This window comes from Dromaius novaehollandiae, chromosome 2, assembly GCF_036370855.1.
Source record: "Dromaius novaehollandiae isolate bDroNov1 chromosome 2, bDroNov1.hap1, whole genome shotgun sequence".
Lineage (NCBI taxonomy): Eukaryota > Metazoa > Chordata > Aves > Casuariiformes > Dromaiidae > Dromaius > Dromaius novaehollandiae.
Window position 1 is genome coordinate 98,857,059 of NC_088099.1, and position 18,779 is coordinate 98,875,837.

At 41.2% G+C, this 18,779-nt stretch overlaps 1 protein-coding gene across 6 annotated transcripts in view; it reads left to right on the plus strand.

Annotated features, from left to right (window-relative positions):
* Window positions 1–18,779, plus strand: part of JARID2 (jumonji and AT-rich interaction domain containing 2) — a 235,812-nt gene that overhangs the window by 205,475 nt on the left and 11,558 nt on the right. For all 6 annotated transcript variants that reach the window (XM_064506999.1, XM_064507000.1, XM_026113028.2 and 3 more), the window contains 7 exons: window positions 931–1,436; window positions 7,110–7,202; window positions 7,639–7,757; window positions 7,913–7,983; window positions 9,049–9,163; window positions 14,683–14,788; window positions 15,657–15,839. In XM_064506999.1, the coding sequence (XP_064363069.1) occupies window positions 931–1,436; window positions 7,110–7,202; window positions 7,639–7,757; window positions 7,913–7,983; window positions 9,049–9,163; window positions 14,683–14,788; window positions 15,657–15,839 (1,193 nt within the window). The remainder of the gene's footprint in view (window positions 1–930; window positions 1,437–7,109; window positions 7,203–7,638; window positions 7,758–7,912; window positions 7,984–9,048; window positions 9,164–14,682; window positions 14,789–15,656; window positions 15,840–18,779) is intronic.

The window sequence follows — 18,779 nt, forward strand, 5'->3', positions numbered from 1 at the left end:
TTATGCTAAAATATGGCTTTTGTGTAATCATCAATTTTTATTTTTGGACTGGAGTGTGAAATGTACTAGTTATCTTAAAACATAGCAAAACCATAATGGAGTATAAAATACGAATGGCCTCAAATGGGAAGAATGCATCTGGAACTTTTTTTATATAGTAGCAATCATATCTAGTGTGCCTGAGTTAACACAAACATGTCTGCGGTAATTATGGTTTCCAAGAATGTACATCTCCACAGTCCTCAGTTTTTTTCTGCCGCCATCGGCCCTCCCTTTTTATTAGAAGGCTTTTTCTACCTGTAGTGAAATTAATGATAACTCTGTGTTCCTTTTAAATACTTAATATGTTCAAAGTGTTGTGCAGATATTAGATGATCCATATTTCGCTTCCAGAAAGGATAGCTATTTACTGGTCTTTTTTATTGTCAATATGCATCTTGAAACTTGTTTTGGTCCTTCCCGGTATAAAACATGCAGAACTGGCGACAGGCCAGGGGAGGGTGGGAGTACGCAGGCTCCTACAGAGTTGGCCACATCTCGCCTCCCCTGCAGTTAGGTAGTTAAAGGGGAAAGACAAGTGTCGCGAGGTGGCTAGAGGTGCTTTGAGAAGAGACAGGAAGGAAACTCAAGACGGAGAAATTTAGCCATAGGGAGGGCTATTAGAAATGGCAAAATATTATCCGCCAGATGAATTAACCTAGCAAAGAAGGGGTGTCCGTCTGTCTTTAATGGGAGTCGAATGAGACTGGGATAAGTCTGCTCTGGTGCCGAGGTGACTGGATCTGTAAAAATGGCTCGTCCCTCGTGGCCTCATGCAGAGCCTGGTGCTGCGCTGTTGTCAGAAACGATGGGGGCAAAGCGCCTGCAGCTTTCCTAACCGTCTCCTGTGTTTCCCTTTCCCCCTGTGCTCCCTGCGCACGCCGGCTCCAGGAGGCTGCGAGCTCGACCTGGCCTGCTTCGTCCAGCTGATTAACGAGATGGGGGGGATGCAGCAAGTGACTGACCTCAAGAAATGGAACAAACTGGCAGACATGCTGCGCATCCCCAAAACTGCACAGGACAGGCTGGCCAAGCTGCAGGAAGCCTACTGCCAGTACTTGCTCTCCTACGACTCCCTCTCCCCCGAGGAGCACAAGAAACTGGAGAAGGAGGTCTTGCTGGAAAAGGAAATCTTGGAGAAGAGGAAAGGACCTTTGGAGGGACATTCGGAGAATGCCTACAAGTTCCATTCCTTGCCCCGGTTTGAGCCCAAAAACGGACTCATCAATGGCGTGGTTCACAAAAATGGCTTCCGCAACAAGTTAAAAGAAGTCGACGTCCCATTGAAGACGGGCAGGCGGCGGCTCTTCGCTCAGGAAAAGGAGACCATGAAGGAGGACGAGGAGGAAGAGGAGGAGGAGGGAGTTCTTAGCAACTTACACAAGTGTATATACAAGGTAACAGCGATGGGATCTGGCGCTTGCGTTGCGTAAAACTGGTGCGAGGGTCTGCCAGACCGTGCGTGGGTGCCGACCGGGGCGGGGGGAACCGCTGGGCTGCAGCTGCCCTTCCCAAGGCAGCAGCTCAGGCAGGGAGCATCGGAGCCAGGCGGTTCGATGAGCGTCTGTTGACTTGATCCTGATCTGACTAGCTCCTGCAGGTTGCTTGAAAAGCTGGAAGGTGGTATTGCTGTAGACACGCTGCACCAGACTCTGCCCCCCTTCGCCTCCTCGTGAGAGATTCCCTGAATAGCTCCATCCACTTACTCTTACAGACACAATTTTTATTTTCATTTTCTAGTGACATTTAAAGCAATGTTCTGCTTTCTCACTCCTGCTTCTTGCGAGCCTCTTGTTGAGGGAAGTAGTGCTCCCCATCAAAACTAACATCACTAGAGATGCACTACATTTAGAAAGGGCAAACAATGTTTTCATCTACAATGCCAAATTTTGCTCTGCGCTAACAGTCACGTGAACGCTTAGCCCTCCACATATCAAGCATGTCCACTTGCAAAGGAATGCTGACTTATTCACTGTATTTTATTTGGCAGTCTCCTGCTCTTGAGCAGGACTTGGCACTGCAGCTCGCAGTGTAATTTTGAGTTGCACTGAATTGTTTAGCGGTGCTCAGAGAGAAATACGGCGTTCAGTGTCTGTGCCCAGAAAAGGAGTATACTGTTCTTCTCATTCCAATCTCGCTTCCATCACTCGGAAATGAAACCAGATAGCCCAAAGTAGTTTATTGTTAAGCTATTTAGAGACCGAATGAGGTCATGACTTGGGCTTTAAAAATTTGCTTCGAGTTTCTTTTGCAGCCTGTTATGATTTGTCAGACAAAAATTCTTTTATTCTGGGACTCCATCCTCAATCCCACCTTTGAAAAGTAATCTCTTTGCCATGTTCCTATTGGACAAGAGCTTATCTAGTGACAGCAGCATTTGTGAATAGCAAAGTGTCATTTTTGCACTTGAAGTACTGTGCTTGATGATGTTAAATGGAAAACATGATATATCTTATCCTGGCTGCTGTATGAACAACATCGAACTTAGAGGGGAAGTACCTCTATCTTCTTTTCCCCTGCAAGTCCCAAGTTCAAGTTTAGAAGATACAAAGTAACTCAAAAGGGAAGAATGAAATTGGTAAAAATAAGTATCCCAATCAGACTGCAAAATTACAGAACTTCCCCCCCCCCCAAAAAAAAAAAAAGCACACAAACAAATAACCAAATGAAAGGTGGTGGCTAGTAAGCAGCATGAATCGGCTGAGCTCCAGGCCTTCCCTCGGATCTCCCAAGCTGTTGCTGTTGTGCGAAACACTGGCAGTGCTTACAGCTTCAGGACTCGGTGCAAGCCCAGAGAAACCCAGTGACTGAACCTTAAAAATATTTTTGTTTGTAGCATAGAAATTGTTAGAAACAGCTACTGTTGAGACGGCGCACTTGTGTTCTCCCATCTACCGAAGGCAGCTGCAAAACACAGACCAGCTCAGGCACCACCTCAGATGGCCGTGCCGTGCCGGCAGCATCGCAGACACCGCAGCACTGACTCTCCCTTTAAAACCAAGCTTACACTCATCTGCAGTACAGCCAGCTGCACCAGGCCGGGGGCTGTTGCAACAGGTGACAGACCTGGGTAAAATAGAGGGAACAAATCTGAAATGAGTTGCTGGAGAGATTCCTGATGCGGAGAACAGAAAACTGGTCAGTCCAATCACAGGAGTATTATAACTTCATTTTTGCAGCACTTGGGGGAGAACCCTATAGATGATTTGATACATAAGAACTGGTTCCATCACTTAAAACAAGCTCTGAAGTGTGTGTGTGTGTGTGTGTGTGTGTATATATGTATATATATATATATATATATATATATATGTAAAAAAAAAAAAAAAAAAAAAAAGAAAGCATATAACGGTCTTGACCCACAAGAGTAACCCACAACACTTTTAAATCTAATACAGCTCCTTACTAGGGTATTCAATAAGCCTAAGCTGGGATGATGTCTTATGGATTTAAGATGAGGGTACATTATGGCATCTTATGAAACAAACCTTCTAATTCTGCATTCTGTGTTTTTCTTCAATGGTGATATACTTCTGTATATGTGTGTGGGGAGTGCTCTTTTCATACTAACATGCTTCTAGGAATATATGAGATTTTTAACAAAACTTGTCCTTACGTTACAGTTAAGCTCTATGTTTCAGAAGATGATGGGGTTATAATGATTCCTTTCTACAGCACGTTTCTAATTCTGATTTCAAAACAAAACCTTCCATAAATGCCCAGATCAATAGATTGAGGGCTGGAAGAGAATATCATAATCACACAGATGTAGTGTACTTCAACCATAAAGTCTATACTTTAGACCATAAAGAGGCCACACAATCAGGATTTCTCACAGTAATTTTTGCAGTCAGTATGTGCTTGAACTGGGACAAGAGTTCAGAAAGAGACATCCAGTCTTCCCGCAGCACTTAACACCATATCACAAGTCAAGGTTAGAGTAAATCTCCTTTTGGTTTGATTTTTCTCCCCGGGATTCCTAACTCATTTTCAGTGTTACTCCTTTCCGGCTGTAAGGCCTCCTGTGCTTTTAAGTGTATGCTGCAGGCTGCTGTGCTTGCTTTCTTTACTCCTAAATACATGGCTCTTCTATCTGTAATAAGGTGGTGTTGTCTGTAAGTACATAAAACAAAGTAAACTGCTGTCATCAAAGAACTGTCTGTTGCAAGATTTTTACCTTCTCCTCCTTCCCCAGTGTTTTAGCTCTGAGAAAATATTTCAAAAATCTGTAATGGAGCTGACTAACACCAGAATTGCTGCAGCATTCGTTTCCGTGCAGACTGGACTGAAGGCAGCGTGGCAGATCTGTTCCCGGGAGCTGCAGAAGAAAGCACTGACCAAGTTTTCCCAGCACTCACGTGAAGCTGCCACAGCAAGCCCCTGCTGAGCTGCCTTCAGCTTGCTGTTTTCAATGTTTTCTTTTCCCTCTCAGCTTCACAGATACCTCTCCTTCCCAGTCTGTGGATGTTACGAAATCTCTGTTTTCTGCTGGTTTTTAAAATTGCTTTAACCTCATTAACATTCCTAACATCGTGGTATCTTTTTCCATGCCTTTCCTCCCGTGTGTTGCCTGTCAAGGCGAGTACACATGGGCGTAAGCAAGGTTTGTTGATGTTTGTGCACTGGGTTTGTTCTTGATGCTGATGGAGAAGCTGTGAAAAATTCAGAAGAGGAGATAGAGAATTTTGTCCCTTAACTCGTTCTCTGTCGTGTTGTCACAATAGCAGAGGCTCTGCGTAGCCGGTCCAAGGTCTCAGCGCAGTTGTTGAGCTGTTCAAAAATGTTTGAGGGAGGCTGAGAATATATTTTGCTTTTCAACAGTTAATTTGGTCTTCTGATTTCTGTCAGCTCCATTACAGAATTTTCAGTTATTTTCTGAAATGGTCTTCTAGAAAATTGTGGGAGGTCCCTTAGATTAAAAAGAGAAAAAAAGTCCTCAACCATTAAATTTATTTTACAACTTTTAGGAGACTAAAAAGATATCAAATTCTCGTTGGATGAAAAAATGTGTAAATGCAATTTTTTACGGGTTAAACTGTTCAGTTTTGCTCTTCCCTTTTTTTTGGTTGCTGTGCACGTGAAAAATGGAAAAACACAGTGAAATTTGGAAGATAATCCTTATTTTTCTTATTAAGACAAAAGAAACAGGCAAATCATTTAAACCAAGAAAGCTATTGCAGAGTATTTGTTTGTTTGTGAACAGTGAAGTGTATGTTCGAGTTTGATGACTGTTGGCGGGAGCAATGCATTTTATGAGAGTTTTTGTTTTAAAAGGCTGCCTCAGTAAATGATTCATGAGGGCATTAAAAGATGAAGGAAATTGTTTATTGTATCACAGAGCATCCAACTCTGAAGTTTATGGGAATCGGAGGGCCCCAGGCCCTGGGCATTTTACAAAGTTTTTTGTTACAGCTAATTGCATTTCATTCAATTAAAAAAAGTGACAATGTTACAACCATAGAAGTGTAGCAAAGTGATAGAGTTGGCCTCTGGGGAAAAAACTGCTGTATAGTTGTTCCTAGTTTACTCTTGGGCATAGTTCTTAAATAAATTAAACACTAGAAAAGACTTAGGTGGTTTGGCAGATCTCTTTCATAATTGAAACAATAAGAAGGTAATAGTCCAGGTAATAAAATGTTCGTTTACTTGGAGTTTAAATCCTTGGATGCTCATCTGGGAAGCTGGTAGACATGATGGGAGTTAGAGGAAGGAGCAGTAGATCTGTGGAGGAGGAAACGATATCATGAGCTCCAGGTCTGCAAAGCGACGGTAGTTCTTGCATACAGCGATCACTGCAAGCCAGTGCGGCAGCCCTGTGCGGTTTGGTGGCTCAGTGCTGCCAGCTGTCCGGGCTCACAGCCAGGGGGTTTCTTCTTCTGCCCTGCAGTGAGGAGAGCAGTGGGGTGTCCACACACGGGCTGTACGGCTGGACTGGGGGGCAACCAAGCTCTCCTGCTGCTGCCTTTAAAGCCTTTGCAGAATGTTTTTCCATCTTACCAACATGTAGTTTCATTTCCTATACACCGTGGAGCTAAACAAAGATAAAACCCAAACACCTTAAGGCTGGTTTTACACATTTGTAAAAATGTGAGGTTGTGTACAGGCAAAGTTGAAAAGGAGACTTCTATGACTCATGGTGTGTTTTCTGCGTGATTTACACTTGGGCAGGATGGTGGTAGGGCTCCAGCTCTTGGCGCTTCCCTGGCCTCCCTCGCACCCTGCCACAGGCACCGTAAACCCATTCCTGTACGATACTAAGCACCTAATGGACGTTGCTTCCTCGAGCGTCTGATATTATAAATAGCCATGAGAGAAGGTATCCAGAAACTCAGATACAGCACAGGCAGAAAACCAAGCCAGATCCTTTTCTTGTAAAGTTTATATCAAAAGCACTTTCTGCAGCAGTGCAAAGGAAGAATGCACTCATTTGGCAATTTTGTTGTATTTTACTTTTGTCAGCCTTGTAATATGAAGTTCTGGTTCCTTACATTTGAACTACTTCTACTGATTTGAGCATAACTAGTTTTTGTATGCAGGTGATTACTATAATCTTGGTAAACTGTACTTTTTGTGACTCCCTTCTGTCTCATACAGTACTGGTTTGATGTTGAACATTTCCGTGATTTTCCTAATTTTTTTCACCTTTTTCTCTGTATATGGAGGGCTTAACCATATGGTCCTCTAAAGGTATTGGACTTGATTCTGAAATCTGGGTGGGATCATAGACTGGGTCATTTATGACCTGTCATAGAAAGCTAGGACATGTCCATCTTCTTTATCTGTCAAAGCCATAAGATTGTGCTGGGCACAGCAGTGTACATAGCTTTCTGTTGAATAGTTAGTTGGAGTTTTAAGTGGTTGTTTTGACCATATCATCGTGACAGGTTTAATGTGATTAGACTTCTCTATCTTTAGATATATTTTCCCAGGTAAGAAATGAACTTTAGAAGCACACATGTTCTGGAAACACTTTCCTCTTTCTCCTCTTCACATTCTGGGATTGGGCATGTAAGGAAATAAGTGCAGCCAGGAGGGGACAGAGGTATTAATTTTATTTTCTTTATCCACAGGGTAGGTCTGTTTCTTTAACAACCTTTTATCGAACAGCAAGAAACATCATGAACATGTGCTTCACAAAGGAGCCTACAGTAGCTGAAGTAGAGGTGAGGCCAACACAAGGGGTGGGAAATGTTCTTACTCAGAGGGACTGAGCGTGGCTTAGTATAGCTGACATTCAGGTGTTAGCATAACCAGTCTGGGACTGTCTGGTGTGGGAGAAAAATAAATGATTATATAGACATGGTACTGATTCTTCCTTTACATTTTTTTTTAACATCTTTAATAAAACTATTGAGGAACTGAAGGAAAGGAAGAAGTGTTAGTCTATCTTGTGCTGAAGCACAGGAGCAAGTGGATATAAATTCTGTCTTCCCAATTTGCTGTTACTTTTAAATATTTAAATTCTTATTTTTAAGCAATGTTTTTTGCTGGAACTATAGTGAGATTATCAAAGCCCTGCAGATTTCTGTTTTTTAGCTTCCAGTGAGAGATGTTTCATTCAGTGAATTAAAAATGTGTTACCACTTTCTCTTACAATAGCAAGAATATTGGCGGATAGTGGAACAGAAAGATTGCCATGTAGCAGTGCATTGTGGGAAAGTAGATACCAATACCCATGGGAGCGGCTTTCCTGTGGGGAAATCTGAACCATTTTCAAGGTAAAGTTGCTGATTGTGTCCATTTTGTGGACTTGGGCTGGTGGCCCTGCTCTGCTCAGCAGAGGGCGGGCACAGGGCCGGCAGGGCAGCGCGGCGGTGGCGGGTGCCAGGGGCACAGCGCTGATGTCTGGCTGCATCTGTATCGCCCCATCCAGGCATGGGTGGAACCTCACAGTCCTTCCTAATAATACAGGATCCATCCTGCGACATCTTGGTGCTGTGCCTGGTAAGCAAGTTTGTTTTCTCTGTTTTCAGCAGTAGCAAGTGCTCTGGAAATGTGGTGGTTTAGCCACCAAAGCCTTGTCCCTCTTTCCAGCCCCTCTGTTCCCCAGCTACCCTGGTAGAGACATGTATATCCCCTCTCTGACCCTGGGAAGTCTGCAGTATTAATGTATTTTTGTCACAAAGGGGCTATCAAACAAGACTCAGGCCATGGCCATGTTTATCACTGTACCTTATGAGGATAATATTTCCAGATTACCTGCAATTTGTTATTTGAAATGGCAATTTTTATTTTAAATAAAGATGTAGAAAAGGATTGTTTTGTTTTCAACCCCTCTGGAATAGCTGTAGCAGCTGCTATTTGAAGGCATGAAAACAGGTGAGTAGATTGAGAATTAATGAATAGTTGAGACCATGTACCTGGGCCTCATTTGTCCTTGCAATATTCCTTTTCGTTGTTGCTAGGACCATCAGTGGTTTCGGTTTTTTTGTCAGGATAGTAAAACACAGAGCGTGGAGCTTTCTTACTTACAAAATCAAGACACTGTGGGCAAAGCAGCACACAAGTTTTCTAAATGAATTTTTGTGAGTGTTCCAGCTGCATTTGTGCCATTATGATTTACGAGTAGAAATGTTAACTGAAAGCTAAATCCAGTCACTTGTGCAGATATTAAGCCTGGAAACATCCAATTGAGAAGTAGGATACATGTTCACATGCCCATGTATGTTTCACAACATGAAGTGACTTCTGTAATCAGTGGTATTGAGCTTGAATTATGAATATTTGTAAATACTCTAAAGAATAAAATTTTTTACAGCTACTAGAAAATGAACACATTCAAGAGCACTGAAATCTGCTGGGAGATATTTTATGAAGGGAAAATGTCTGAATTTGTTAAATCAGTTATTCTTTGTGAGTTAGTCACCCTTCTCTGGCAGAAAGACTTAAAATTTCAGGGTCAGCTCACTGGAAGAACAAGATTTTCAACCCAAATGCCCTGAAACTGTCTTTGACTTTTAATTAGAAATTGCAGTTACTCAAAACTTATTTTCAATCCCTTTGTTTTAGGAGTGACAATTCCTTGGCTAAATATTGGCATGGTCTTTTCTACCTCATGCTGGTCTCGAGACCAAAATCACCTTCCATACATTGACTACTTACACACTGGTGCTGACTGCATCTGGTAAGTATTCCTGTGTTTTGTTTTCTTAGTGTTCACCCCAGTGGCTCTCTGTAGGTTGGTGTTATAGCTGTAGGTGTAGTACCTTTTGTCTGAAAGAATTACATCAAAAAGTCCAGTCTTTGTGATTATGAATTTAATGGGAAAATATAATACAAACTAAGTGATGAAATCCCCCTTTTCTGGAAGAAGCATTTCAGTAGATCTTCCAGGCTCTCTTCTGAGATATTTAGCAGTAAACTGATTCTGCTTGACACAGGTTTTATGCTTCAAAATGTTTTCATGAAGTAGAAGCCAAATGACATCTAGTCAAGGTGGGCTTCCCTTAGGCTGACAGAGTAGAGAGACATTTGTTCACGGTAGCTCCATGTCACCACTTGTAAAAGGATGAATCCATGCTCTGACTAAATAGCCACCACTTTCTTTTTATGCCACAAAATATCTTGAATGCTGTATATACCAGGTCCCTAGTATTTTCTGTGTTGTTTTTAATCTTTACCGACCCATTATATACATCATTTTGCTGTCACGATAGGGACATTACAGTTATTTGCTAGCTACATTTCGTGTTTTGTAGCCACTTCATGCAAATAGACTTAGTACTCAGCTTTGCAAATGGGTTCAAACATGGTGAATCCTTCCTGGATTCAATGCATATGTACTACTAAGATGATAATGAATTAGATTGTAATGAAGTACAACAGCTGACGGAGGAATTAGTGGAAGCAGATGCTGCTGGCATGTCGCATGCCATTCTGTCATATTCCTATGATAATGATGTTATTACTCAAGAGGATCATCAGTGAGAACAATAAATGATAAGCAATATAACTGTATTTCTTGATCAGAGAAAATATAATAAACAAAGGAAAAAGTTATTAAACAACCCCTAGTATAACATTTGCTGCATGGGGCCTTAATAAAAGTGAAAGTAAATGCTATATAGTGCTTTAAAGGTTTTTTCCCCCTTTTAAAATAAGATTTGAAGAAAAAACAGACTTACAGGTATGCCTGGTTACCCTTTTAGTTACTGTCAAAAACTGTTCAAATTGCAATTTTTGAATGCTGTGATAATAGGCAAATGAGGGACTGCTCAGGTGAAAGTCCACCAGAACTGTACAGTTCTCTGAAATGTGGTATTTGCATGTGCAGTGGAGCAGACAGGCAGCGAAGTTCCCAGAGGAGTCTATCTCCCCTGGATCTGACCCTGAGGCATAACAGCCACGGAGGGTTTTTTCAGAAACAGTAGCTAGGTGAAAGCTAGCCACTTTCCCTCCTGTGCTCCCAGGGAACCTGCTCTTGATATGCAGGTAACATTTAGAAGACGAGAAGTTCCTTACTCTCAGCAACAAAATTAGGGTACAGCATGGAATTAGACTGAAAGTGATAGCAGCAGAGTAGGACCAGTGCATGGCTACAGGGTGCAAGGACAGGAGACCGGATACCCTCTAGCATACTTCTCCACACTCTGCAGTACAGTGTCAGTCTTTGCTGGCAGTAGGTGTCTGTTCAGTGCCCTCGGAAAGTGTGTCTTGTTCTCTTCTTGGCTGGCGTATGTAGGAGAACAGAAAATAGAATTTTCTAATGGAAAAGGGAATTAACTACTCTCAGTTATCCTGTTAGCTCAGTTGGTATTTAGGCAGTGGATCTGATCTGATGAATGGAACCTGAGATCAGTATAACGCCACATGACGGAGTTCTATTTTAGAAAACAAAAATATCAAAAACTTAAGAAATTTTACAGTGGGAGGGAGAAAATCATACAGATAATTTCAAAGACAATCAGACCTTCAAATTCAAGCACTCAGAAAGTAGCCTAATCACAGAGATTCCTAATGTTAAACATTAATGTTGAGTAGTAGCATATTGCTTTGTATCTCCTCAAAGGCTGATTGCAGTGAGGGAGATGTAAGCCATTTTACTCCTGAAGAAGAATGTCATCTGCAAATCCTATGAACTCGATAAGAGCATAGTTAGTTGGTTTGTCTTACCTAAGTTTCCCTTGTGTAGGCAAGCACTAAACTTTGTGTTTTGTTCCAGGAAGCTCTTGTACCTCATTTCTTGTAAGGAAGCAGTACTGCCTTTGCAAAAGCGAGAAGCTGGTTCCCTTTATCATTTATAGTAGTTCTCCTCTTGAACTCTGTTCAAGAGGGTATGGGGAACCCTTCGGCTGGTCTTGCAGTGTGGCAGGAGCAGCGCTGCAGGGCCCCCGAGCGTGAGTGCTACTGTACCAGCTGCAGAGTCAGCACCTGCCTTTGCATCCAGGAGCCCCGCGGTGGTGGCAGCAGCCAGCTCAACCACTCTTCATGCACATACGAAGTGTGTTCTTCAGTGTTAGTCACACCAATACCTTTAACTCCCACATTTCTCAGCTGGTGCTGATGTCAGTGGTATTGACGCAGTTGACACTAGGAAGGTACACAGCACTAAAAAAGGATTTGAGGAAACTCTTAAAGCTCTTTTTTGTGCAGTTTTGTCTCCTGTTACTGGTGCCAGCTATGTCGATAGAGTCCTTCTAGGCTTCCTATGTAGCTGTTGAACATGTTCAGCTGCCCTCTTGGACAAGGAATGTTATTTTTCTTGTCCGCAGCCCCATAGTAAACACTGCTTCTGTGCTATTTCTGCAGGAGCACCTCTAAATATTTTAAGTTGGAGAAATGTTCTGTATATGATATACCAAGGGGTGAAGGTAAAAAGCTACTCTTGGCCCTGCAGTTTACCTATGGGATTATACTACAAACCTGGAGACTTCTATCACTTTGGCATTTCATGGCTCCTCTTTTGTGAGTCAGGAATCTGTATTTTTTTATAATAATACATTATTAGGACAAATTGCTGAGCAAGCTATGTTGTCTTCAACCCTAGGTGAGTCTGTTTCCTTTTATGATGTTCATCTAGGCTTAAAGGAGTGCTAGTTCCATACAGAAGTTCAAGAGTCCCCTAATTACGTTCTGAGGCCATTTTTTGTATTGTGTGTGTCAGAACACATGCCTTTGGGAACTGAAGAGGCTCACGGAGAGCCAGACAAAGTTTTAGGAAAGGCCATTCCTTCTGTTTTTCCCAGCTCAGAAGCAGCAGCCCACAGAAGCCACATGCTCTCCTTTGAGGAGATTACATATAAACAGCCAATAGCTCTAGGTGTGCTTCTGGTGGCTGCCTTGATGAAACGTGGACACTAACCGGGAGTAACTCATGAAAAAGAAGCAAAACTATTTTGTCTACAAAAGCTGTTCTTCAGCAAGGCTGCCAGGCTGAACTGTCAGGCTAATAGGCATTATTAGCTCATTACAACTTTTAAGATTGCAATAAAGTTCCTGACTTTATTGAGGAAAGATGAATTTAGTAACTCTAGGTCTGGTGGCACATCTGGAGAAGCCCTGACAACTTGGTATTCAGTGGTGCTTCAGTAATAACAAAGAAGGGCACTGGGCACCAGAGTTCTTCTCTGTCTTGCGAAGTCCACCCAGCACCCAGAAATCTTCTCTTCCAAAGAACAAATCCCTGCGCTGTTAAATCAGTGACGCTTCATTTACCTGGGGATCGCTTGGGTCATTCTCTAATCTCTCAGATTTCCCTCCCAAAGAGCAAACAAAGGAGAACTCATTTTCATGCAGGCCAGAAGTCACTGACCTAGTCTTTCTCTCAGGAGGGATTCTTAGGGCCCATTAAAAGAACCAACACTGAAAAGAGAAAAGCAAATCTGTCTCTTCTCTGATGCTAAGTAGCCTATAATGGCTGCTCATTTTCCATTTTTTGATGGGTAGGTCAAGGATTGCAAGTGAATGAAATTACAGAATATGCCATAGTAGCAAATGATCTGCATTCCCTTCAGGCTGCTGTTGGCAGCTGCACCAACAGTCAGATAGTCCCAGCACTTCTGTGCTGTTTCTCCTCTTCACACATCTCCTGTGCTTTTTCCTGGGCCCATCTTGTGAGGGACTACATGTTTGAGAGGCAATCTTTTGGCTGTTCCAGCTATTTTCGGACTCTAAAAGAAAAGAATAGTTGCTGCCACGTTCTGGGTTTGAACCTAAAATATTTTCGTCACCATTTAAAATCTGTTATTCTAGTGTAACTAGAGTTGTCCTCTACGCCCATGCAGATGTTCTGCAGCTGTCACTATTAACAACACAGGTGCTGCAAAGTATTTGATACACAACATGTATTTAAGATTGCTTCCGGGGCTTAATCCTTATCAAAATGAGGTTCTTACACTTCACCTTTCTATAGCCCAAAGATGTCTTAGCAAAGTCCTGATCATTGTCAATATGTATGTAAGGAGAGGTCAATCTCTGTATGCCTGGGTAACTGGCTCATCAGAGTCTGTAGCTTGGCTACAATTAGCTGTACAAGCAGATATGGTCATTTTTTCTGGCTTTCAGCTTCAAGATCAACAAAGATGAATCAAAGTTGTCATCAGTACAGTCAACAGTAAAGACCTGTTCAAATCCTAAGACATACAGCCTCCTTCAGATTCATCAAGCAGGATAACACACTATTCTTATGATGCATCCAGAGTTAGTATTAGTGTACGTTATAAGCAGACATCCTGACGAGGTCTGTAAGGCCAACAGAATGCTTTATCATATTGGTGGAAAGACCTGGACAAACCATGAGAAAACTGCATGTCATCACCCTTTCCTAAAAATCTTTTTAGATTCATTCTCTCCTGTTGTATGCTGAGTTTGGAACAAAAGCTCTGTATGTGTCTGGTGTGAGGGCAAATGGGTTCCAGATTGAGGTCCGATTGCTTGAAGTGAGCTGAGATAATTCTTGATAAACCTAGAGATGCTTTTTATTTGCCTCAAAATAAAAAGTAATGTTGCAGATAGGCACTTTGTGTGGCTGCAACTCAGGGCACATTTGGGAATCCCGGGAGTTGCACTGTCTCTCCCAGCAGGCTGCACTGATTGGTTTGCAGTGGTCAGGTATTACCAAGCACCAGATCTTGGGAACAGACATCTGCTGGATAGGCATAATCCATAGTCTTCTGGCAAGGCACAGGCAAAAGTGGGACTTTGAGTAGCAGCGTAGTGTCACAATATTGCATCCGTAACAGTGTCCTCACTAATGTAAGGATGGTTTGTGACTTTGTTATGAAGAGAAAACATTTTTTTATGCACAGGTAACAAACACTGACATTTAAGCTAAAGATAAGAGTACATGTATTGGTGCTCAAAAGAGGGAAACTTCTCATAATCAGCTGTTTTGGTGTCATTACGATGCATATCATGCTATTGCTTATTTTTCTACTCTGATTCTACAGAGCAACGAGTTTTCGCATGTCTTTTGGGGGAGATTTTGTTTTCTTTGGCGTCTAGCGAACACCATCAGACTGAGTCTAAACAAACAGCTTTCCATGAATCTGAAGTGTTTTGCCAAAAAGAACTGTGTGGGAAAGTCTGTGTTTAATTTCTTTCTTTTAATCAATGTCCTGGACAGAATTGCCTGTTACTGCATAGAGGTGGACCATTATTTACTCTGTAGTAAATCTTTCTCTTTTTCTTCTGGCAAAACAAAAGGTATTGCATTCCTGCTGCAGAGGAGAACAAACTTGATGATGTGGTACATACCCTGCTGCAAGCCAATGGCACTCCAGGGCTGGAAATGCTTGAAAGTAATGTAATGGTAAGTGAATACTGGGAGAGGGGTGTTGCCATTTGAGATTCCAAAGCTAATCAGAAGGTTGGTTGTTTTGAAAACTATTTTGTTTTTGTCCTATATTAAAATAACATAGAGGCTGTTGATAGAATCTGGACACTTCCTACTTGCAGCAGCATTTTACCCACATGGTATTTTTCTAAGAAGGTGCTTAAATGCTGAAATAAAAATAAATATGAGCAGTAAATGTCCATTTTTAATATTGCCCATGACATATATCAACTCACAAAGTGAGTGTTTTGTAATCAGTTCACCTGCCATGAATGACATTTTATGCCAGTATGGAGATGAGAAGTCAAATACTTTGAAGGATTTGAAAGTTTCTTTGTTTCCCTTGTTTATTTTATGGATAACAATTTCCATTTAGTGCATTTAAAAGTAAATTTGGGAATCCAGAACAAAAATAAGTTCCTCCACTATCTCTAACAAATGTGTAAAAGCAAAATGGATTCAATGACAAGTCTGTCTGAAAAGACTTAGAAGGAGAAACAAATGGCCTCAAGTGTCAGGCATTAAAATGGATGTTACTTTTTTTACAGATGGTATTGTTTTGATTCTTTGTGTTTGAGATTGCTTGGCAAGTGAGAGTTTGAATTAGTGTTTTTCAAAAGAGCCACTTCTATAATTCTCACTTCAAATACTGAATGTGGCAGTGGGCTTTCAGTTTGTGCGAGAGGGAGGAGAGAAAGTGAATGGAGCTGAGTTATCAGTAGAGCACAGCTTTTCTCTGGAACAAGTAGGATGTGGCAGTGCACAGCAAGGAAAGGGGGGGGGCAAATTGTAAAAGAAAGTTCTCCTTTTTTTTTTTTTTTTTTTTGCTTTTATGTCTTTCTAGATCTCCCCAGAAATCTTGTGTAAGGAGGGGATCAGGGTGCACCGTACTGTACAGCAGAGCGGGCAGTTTGTCGTCTGTTTTCCTGGATCCTTTGTGTCTAAAGTGTGTTGTGGCTATAGTGTTTCTGAAACAGTGCACTTTGCTACCACCCAGTGGACAAGTATGGGTTTTAAAACTGCCAAGGTAAGTTGAGAAAAGGAGTTTAAAATGGATTCACTGCCCTGCCATCTAAAACAACAGCAAAACAGACGTTCCAGGATTGCTAGTATTGTGAGACTAGTACAACTATGTCTGTTTTTGTGAAATATTAAGTAAGAAAACAAAAAAGGGAAAAAATTCTGCAAGGCATAAGATGATGTAGGGTTTTCAGAAAAATGAGTTAATAACTGAAAACCAAAAACTTCTGTATATTTGAAGAATTCAGAAGATTATTTGTTATGCCTGCAAAACAGCTTGCAAGGAAGCTTTCAAAAATCCCTAATTACAATATATTGTATTATGCTTGCTAAATTTTTTTAGATTATGTTTTCTAGAGCCATTAGAATCTCAGGTATAAGTATCTGAAGAACTGTGCTTGTTAGCCTTGGTGATAGGCAGGGTCAGTTAATATTCACAGCTGTATTGCCTGTCTTTCTCTGCCCCTTCATTCGGGATAAGCTGTTGATCAGGGCAATTTCAATTTTAATTGACTTGAAAACTCTTAGATTCACTGACCAGCCCATATCATATTAAACTGTAAATACAACAAAGTTCCTGTTCCCTTTTCACACTACTACGTGATGCAGACTGTCTGCAGAAACAAATAGCTGAATTTTCCAACCCTCCTGGTCTTGGCTACATTTCTGTGTTCTTGGAGGAAGAATATATGTGAATAACTGTGCCCCCAATCTCCTGAAATACACTGTGGGCTGCAGATGCTGTTTTAGTAGTGTTTTATAGCTAAAGCCAGTAGTAAATTATCATTTACAGCTTCAGATGAAGTGGTTATTAAGTAATTAAATATAATATGACAACACCTGGGTTTTGGTTCTTTAGGGTTAGTGGAATTCTTCCCGCCTGGTTATACTAATTGTACATTAACTTAGTTTGAAATAAAGGATTATTTTATTACAGATTTATTTTGGGGGAAGGTGGGAATTGTATATGTGTGTAGGTAAGGAATGAGAATCCTAAGCTAACCTTTTATGTCTGAAGGTACACAGTTATGTTAACTCCATATGCTGTATTTATTGCTCTACTGAACACTCGTTTGATATTGTGAAAATGCCACTCTTGTAAGAGACAGAAATCACTATGCAGCAATTAAAAAGCTCTTCTTGGTGCCTCAAATTCTGAAGAACAGTTTCTTTTGATTAACTTTGAGATTTGCACTGGGTAAATAAAACCTGACTGAAAATCCAGCAGATTCTAATCTATCATAACCTACCTTGGAAATGGAAGTCACAGTACTTACAAACTTTACAAGATCCACAAATACGTGTTTATATCAAAAGATATCTGGAAACATCTACATTGTTCTTTTCTGTTTTCTTCCTTTTATTTCCTCTTCTTTCCCCAAACTATCCTGTAGTCTTAAGTCTCTTAAATTTTGGAAATTCTTCCTTGGTTCCTTCACTTTGGCAAGGCACTTTGTCATTTTAAAAGGCTGACTGAGATTGTGCTTTTCAGAAATTGTTAAAGTTTTGTGTAACTAGCAAGATTCCCCTTTCATACTGTTAATGAACCCTATGACAAACAACTGTATCTTACTGTCTTTCAGTTCTGGACAGCAATACTGACAGTTTTTAGCTGTTAGGTATATTGACTTTGTTTTCATCCTGTGATACTGTGACTTCATTTTTTTAGTGACTCTCTTTATATTACTAAACAATGTTGCTCATTTCATGTACTGAATGACTGCTCAATCTTCTTTAATATACGGAAATATGAAATTCTGCATCTGAAACTGAATTGATTCAAGTTCATAAGGAGTTGGGGTAATTCCCAGAATAACAGGGACGGATGGATTTCACCTAAACCATACGTAGAACCAGATTGCTGGCACTTAAAACACAGACCCTTGAAATTTTAAACTAAAGATGAGGAGAAGGCTTACTGGTATGGCAGAGTGCATGTTTGGAAGGGGTAACTCCATATTCTCAGTTAAAGCATTGGGCAAATTTGGTAAAGCTCCCTTAGGAAATGGGACAACAGAGAATTGAACTAAATAAATGCACGCTGTTCTACAGATCCTAGAAGTCTGGAAGACGGAATGTCTGGTTTTAAAGGATTTGGTAGTACAAACCCTTCTAGAAACTTGGTGGAAAGAAGAGACTCAGCAGGTACTGTAATACAGGAGGAAAAAGTATATAGGAAAGATGGAGTTAGTCATCCTGTTGGTGGAGCACTATCGTACTTTAGAGAACTTGTAGTCAATTAAGCTAATTTTAACTCTGTCACAAGTGGCAGAATTGGTTTGCATTGATGTTGCAGTCCTAAGTATGAAAAGCATACTGTGCTACTGATTGTCCAACAAAGGTGATGGCAGGGTTTTTATATATATCCCCGCCAAAGTTTTAGTTTGGGTTAGGAATGCACTTTTAAAACATATTGCACAATTACTACTCCTTCATTCATATCATGGAGCAGTCTCAGCCTGAGCAAACTGGATTCCTTCCAGATGAAACTAAGTGTGAAAAGGACTCCAGAAGTGCACCTGATGTCCTCCAGACACTTGTGGTATTTTGGCCACGAGACCAGGCTAGGCCAGCTCTGAAGTAAAGCCATCAGCACCCATGTACTGTAGGTGTCAGGTCCCTGGCATCGACTGCATTGTTCCACAGATCCCCTCCTCCTGCTCTGCGCTACTTGATAATGTAAACATCTTTTGTGCCATACTGTAGGAGATAAGAGAAGCTGTGAGGGCAGGAAACGTGATGATAATGGAAAATGCCAATAACCTCCCTCTAGTGAGGCTAATGGCTGTGTTTGGTATGTGATGCCGGAACTGAACTGGCTTCAAGGAGCAGCTAGTCAGGAAATCAGCATGAGGTGAAGAAGCTGTCATCTTGCTTCTCAGCGATGTATGGAGCCTGGTTCAAAACATTACTATAAAAGAGCTGCTCTGTGATGGTGAGCAGAGGT